Genomic DNA, 5,856 nt, shown 5'->3' on the forward strand with positions numbered 1-5,856 from the left:
AACTGTGAGCTGGGTTTTAAGCAGCACAGCGTGGTGTCAACATTCTGGTTAAGAGCAGAGACAGCCTGGAGCAGGGAAGCAGCAGAGGTTAGAGTCAAACTGGTACTGGGATCCATCTGTCTCACCCACCAAAAGCAAGAATGCGGCTGTTCCCAACACCGATGGTTCCTGTAAACGTGTTGTTTGACCCCTGTTAGAGAACAGAACACTGCTGCTGTGTCTGGGCTCACGAGGCGTTTGTGAACTGAGGATGCACGCAAAAGGCATCGCAGACTTGCAGCCCTGCCAGAGCAAACCCCATCCTTCAAAGCTGCTCTGAACCCTGGGTGCGCCTAAAGGAGCAGGTTCTCCTCCCATTGACTCATTCGTGATCAAACAAACCGAGATGTGAGCTGGCATCAGGAAGCTCAAGCTGCCCTGCAGAGACTCTGTGGCTACGTCACCACCTATCTCTTCTCAGTCCTGTCTAGCCATATTTACATCTAATACTAGCTTGTCCCTGGGCCTGGGGAGCCAGAGCCTGAAGGAACACAGTGTCTACGTCTCTTGCCATCGAGTCATGCTACACAGCCAGCCTGCCACCCCTGGGATCTTAAAATATCCCATCTCAGGCTGAGATCATGTTTACCTTCGGGAAGAGGAGACGCGGCAGACTGCAGCAGGTAAGGCTGGGGAAGGAGTTTGCAAACGCAACCATCCTCAGCCACGTGGAAGCGGAGCACATGGCTAGGTCTCAGCTAGCTAAACCATCACCATCCTCGTGTATTAAAATGGAAGGAGTGATTTGCAGCAGCTGACAGGAGGGTTTGACAACAGGCCGTGCTATCTGGTACAAGACTAGGGCAGCTCTCCGAGGCTCCCGCCTCAGAGCAGCTGTGCTCCAACACACAGCACCAGGTCTTCCCGAGTTCCCAAGAACCCCCATCAGCACAGGTGTTAAATACTGCACCTTCCAGAATCAAACTGTTCCCTGCTTCTTGTAGTCATGCTGCCCCCACCACAGCCTCAATTCCCTGAACTGTACCTGCTTTCAGGAGTGGGAATGGAAAGGGAAAGCATGTGGGTGGGGAACAAGAAAGAGGTAGTGACGCTGGGGAACTGAAAGCTTTCATCTACAGCAGTCTGGAATCTGATGAGTTATTACCGAAAGAATTAAAGAATATGACGAAGACATTATTATTAAGCCATAAAATGCAGCCATGTATTTCAGACTAGATGACAGAGGTGAATACAAAGCTGTGTAGTGAAGTCTCCTTGATCCATTTGATCCCTCTGCCTTCAAAAAACACAACACAAAATGGTATCCAAAGCAGCAATCCCATGCTCCACCTTCCACAGGGACTTTACTACAAACCTGAGCCAGCATGGAGGAGGTTGGGACAACAGGCCTCTCTACCCACCAGAACCGACAGAAGTCACTTCAGTGGTGAAGGAGGCATTGATCATGTCAAAGGAAGTCCTGGACATGTGAAGTCCTCTTTGCTGGTAAGAAATCTATGGCAGAACCCCACCCCTTCACTCTTCCAAGTTCCTTCTCCCTTGTCCCCGAAAGGTAAAGCATGGCAATGCCAGAAAACCATTTGAGATAGTTGCCTTTGATGTCATCTCCAAGGAAGCATGATTAGAGGTGGTCATGGTGTCTTTGGAGCTCATCGGTCATGCCATTATCGCTTCTTTTTGGTCTCCTTCTTGGGTTTCTTGCTTATCTGTGGAGCAGATGCCTTTGGCTTCTTCACTGTCTCTGAATTCTTAGGCTCAAAACTGTCCGAGTCCTACAAGAATCAATGAAGAAACAGTCAGTAACCCTTTTGTACAATTCGTGACAGCTCACCTTGGGAATCTGAGTATAAGCCAAAAGAAGCAAGTGCTGGGTGTCTCTGTTGGAACACATCTATATCAGACCGAGTCCACATTTAATGAGACTCGAGCAGCAACATCTCTGCTTCTTCCGCATGTGCTTTTTGATGAGTGTGAGTTTATGCACAGAAACAGCCTGTTACCAGAGAAGCCGTTAAAAGCTCAAGTGTCTAAAACAGGCTTTGGTGAAGAAAAACAAAACCAACTCTAAAGGCAAGTAGAAAATCAACACTAAATGAGAACTATTCAAATTAGGAAAAGGAGAAGGTACCATATAATCAGCAGTGTGTACAGAAACATTCGGCAGGTCTTTCTGCCAAATCATGACCATGTGCAAGACAAAGACTATTCCCCCAAACAGTAGTAAGAACATCAAGTTTGGAGCCTCTAAACCAAGCTCAGCGTGCAGGGAAAGACTTGCAGGCAAAGCTTTCTTCACCTGGCCTGACACGGGATGCTGAGATACGCTGCTCGTTTCCTTCAGGGAAGATAACAGATAATATTTCAGCCATGGGAAATAAAGTCTAGTTATCTTGTGAAAACACGAGGGAACAGCGCCAGTCTCAGCTGAGAAAGCGCACACATGCAGATTGCCTCCTTTCATTAAACGCACTGGAGTATAAATATTGCTTTAGCATCTCGGTTTCCATCAGTCAGAGCGTGCCAACTGGAAAAGGACACACAAAAAATGGCTGAGCAAGGCATGCTAGCTTCAAGCTTCCGAGGCAGCGCTCCAGATAATGGAGGGGGAGGCGAGCATCTGACTGTATCCTTTTAATCAAGGAGCTCGGTTCAAACGGCTCTCAAGTTACTGGGCGATTACAGTCCGCATCTGTGCGGCTTTCCAAGGCAGGAGGCTTGGCTGGCTTTCCCAAGGCTGTAATCGGCACACGGGGAGCTGGCAGGCTCTGGAGAAATGGAGCAACGCACAGCTATTACTCAGGGATGCAGAGTACTGCTGCTGGAAAGTGAACACTGCTGCCTTCTAATGTTCAAACCAAGGTAGACTTCAAAGCCTGAAGCCTCCAAGACAGAGGAACTCCTCAATATCTACCCAGTCTCAAGCACCACTCTTAAGATCTGGAAGGGCAGACTCTGGTGTTTACAGTCTTGCAAATTAGTGGTATGGACAGTAAATCAGGAGGAGGGTATACACAGGGAGAAAGTAAAGAGTGGAGCAGGTAAACAACAAAGCATGCTTGCAAACCAACAGTAACAGGTCCTTGAGCTTTCTCGTTTTCAGTGGGAGCCTGGTTTCCAGTTTCCCACTTCAAACTAAAGCTCTCACTCCTTTCAGCTTTCAAGAATTGGGCTACTCAGTATTACTCAAAAATGTATCAGGGGAAACTACGGACTCCGACAGATGGTCACTGTCAGAGCAGCAGAAAACAGTGCAAGACTTGCGATGCTGCTCTGTCGTGACTAGCACCCGCCTGCTTCACCTCCCCACTGGGAGCTGCAGCTGCTGGCAGGAGGGAGCTCGTACCCATGCCAGCTGCAGCACTTCAGCACAACTCTGCACCACACCAGCAGTTAGAGATGAAAGACCTCAGCCGTGAATTGTGCCCATCGCCCTGTACCTCACCCTCGGGCATTCCCTTCTCCAGATAGGCTGAAAATTTCCATGCTCCCTCTGCACGTGGCAATGAAGAGAGATGAGAACAAAACTTCCCTGCTGAGTTGTCGCTGACAAAATCTGTATCGTACCACGGAACTGGCAGCCTGATCACCAGCACCAAAGTGCCTGTCCCCAGCACCAGAGGCATTACCAAGCACATGGAGCTCTCATCAGAAAAGCCTGGCAGATGTCACCCCACTGTGGACCCATCTAGAGGGATCAGAGCCCTGTAGCTCACCTCAGCATCTCACTTTAACTTCTCAGGCATCAAAGGACCTGCCATTTGCTGGCACAGGATTGCCTTCCTCACGTTAGAATATACTAGAAATTTCACTTGTTTCCAAAAATCACACACAAACTGGAGCCCAAAGTCGTTCCCTGAAAGTCCTGCAAAGGGGATGCCCCGCCTGGCAACTGATAAAGCCATTCAGCAGTAGGATGACAATATGGGATTGGGACCAGAGCCTTCCCATGCGTGGTCAGGAACAGCGTGTACATTTAGCACACCTTGCCAGGGCTGCAGGTCACTTTTTTCCACTGATATTCAGAGACCCTGGCTCCGGTATTTGTTCCTGACTTTCTCATCTGGGGGCAAATTACAAGCAAAAGTAAGAAAGAAGGGAAGAGGATGAGTAATGAAACTGTTATCAGTCCCAGGGCAGACTGCTATGTCTCCACCAGCTACTCAAAGTTCCCTCCCATCCTATTTTCTCTGGCTATGCCAATCTATGTCAATATTGAAGAGCTCTGCTTACTGTCTTCTGGGACTTTGAAACCGGCAGGATTATGGCCAGCACGCAGATAAGCTGGAAAATGGCTCCAAAGAAGAGTCCGTAGCGTAGCACATTCTCCATGAATGTGGGCTCAGGGATTTCAGGTGGGGAGAAATCCAGCTCAGCAGCCATTGCCAGTGTGCCCTTCTCCTCTAATGCTCTAAGAAGACAGGGTACTGCAAGAGAGGGGAGAAAAAAGAGCAACTGTTTGCATCACACATTCTAGAATTCACTTTTTAATATCAAAAAGTGACTGACTACCTCATGCAGGAGTTTTGAAAACACTCTTGATCTACAGACCCAATAGAGAAATGAAAGTTGTATTTTATTTGGGTGCTGGTCTTTTACCACCTGCCTAAGAGAACAGTCCTCACATGCCTGTGTTAGTCCACAGGCAGGTGAGGGGAAGACAAAGTATGACCAATATTAGAATCACAGAATCATTTTGGTTGGAAAAGACCTTTTAGATCATTGAGTCCAACCGTTAACCCAGCACTGCCAGGTCATGAAACGATAAGGGAAAGGCTTGGTAAGCAGGAATACAGAGCTCTCCCTGACGTGGGCCACACAAGCAATGTGACCGTTACTCACTGTCACTTACACTGTACGAGAGGTCAGTCACAGTCTTCTTGTTTTAGATGGTGACCAAACCCACTGCTACCGAAATCAGCCACGTGGCAGGCGGATCTGCTGAGGACAGAGGAACAAGTGACATATTTAAGGTTCAGCAAGGCTCTAGTGGCCCCATATACCCCATGACAGTCACACAGGTAGTCTGTGGCACTTCAGTATTGATCTCCTGGGTCCCAAGCTTGTTTCTCAGCCACGAGACCATCTTTTCCTCCTTCCTTTATCTTTTGCTAATGGAGTTGTCAATTCAATCTCTGAATGACTAATGGCTTTCCACAGTAACACAGAACCCTCCTGCCAGAATCGCTGGAGTACGCCACAGGAAGTCCCCAAAGGGAAATTCAATTAGTCTGTGATGCCATCAGACCTCAGCTGTGATTACTGTCTTGCGCGGTTTCCCTGCCCTGTGTGATCCTGGTGTGTACTTACTGAACCAGCACTGCTTGCTGCTGCAGCTCTCCGCACGGCTACAGCTCGGGTGTGACACTGTGCCACCGGCACGTGTCAGCTGCATGGTAGGACCTGCCTCCCAGGAGCGACCTCCCAGGCAGGCTCTGCATTTCTCAGGCTAGGAGGAGATTTCTACAATCTGCAGATGAGACCCCGCTCGGAAAGATGGTAAACTTAGAGTATAACTTGTGTGAAGTTATAGCTGATAAATCGGAGACCCAATCGACAACTCAATGCCATTGCATCAGAGGCGAATGTCATTTGGGGACACACTGAAAGGAGGGTTATATAAATTACAAGAAATAATGATTTTGTTTTAATTCAGCTGAAGTATGGGATATTATTTTGAATTTTAAAAAACAGTAAAAAATTCTCGACTACATGGACTAGCCTGCATGGAATCCCCACTCACAGTGATTCAAAGAGCAGATCAGATCAGATCAGAGTTCACCCAGGATGGGGTGTGAGTATATATAATCCTCCCTTTGGATCAGGACATAATAGGTGACCTCTCACAGTCCCTTCCAG

At 48.2% G+C, this 5,856-nt stretch overlaps 1 protein-coding gene across 1 annotated transcript; it reads right to left on the minus strand.

The window, feature by feature from the left end:
* Window positions 1–1,664: 1,664 nt before the first annotated feature.
* MANBAL (mannosidase, beta A, lysosomal-like) lies at window positions 1,665–4,380 on the minus strand. Its single transcript, XM_010139046.1, has 2 exons — window positions 4,231–4,380; window positions 1,665–1,772 (listed from the first exon to the last, which is right to left on the minus strand). Exons 1-2 carry the CDS (start codon window positions 4,378–4,380, stop codon window positions 1,665–1,667), a joined length of 258 nt encoding a protein of 85 aa, XP_010137348.1.
* Between the last annotated feature and the right edge of the window lie 1,476 nt (window positions 4,381–5,856).

The sequence above is a fragment of the Buceros rhinoceros genome, unplaced genomic scaffold (assembly GCF_000710305.1).
Source record: "Buceros rhinoceros silvestris isolate BGI_N320 unplaced genomic scaffold, ASM71030v1 scaffold27016, whole genome shotgun sequence".
Taxonomy (NCBI): domain Eukaryota; kingdom Metazoa; phylum Chordata; class Aves; order Bucerotiformes; family Bucerotidae; genus Buceros; species Buceros rhinoceros.

Excerpts from the sequence above, each read along its gene's own strand:
- MANBAL (XM_010139046.1), bottom strand. The coding sequence starts at position 4,380 with ATGGCTGCTGAGCTGGATTTCTCCCCACCTGAAATCCCTGAGCCCACA. Across the intron at positions 1,773-4,230 it reads TTTCAAAGTCCCAGAAGACA|GACTCGGACAGTTTTGAGCC; the intron begins GTAAGCAGAGCT and ends TGATTCTTGTAG.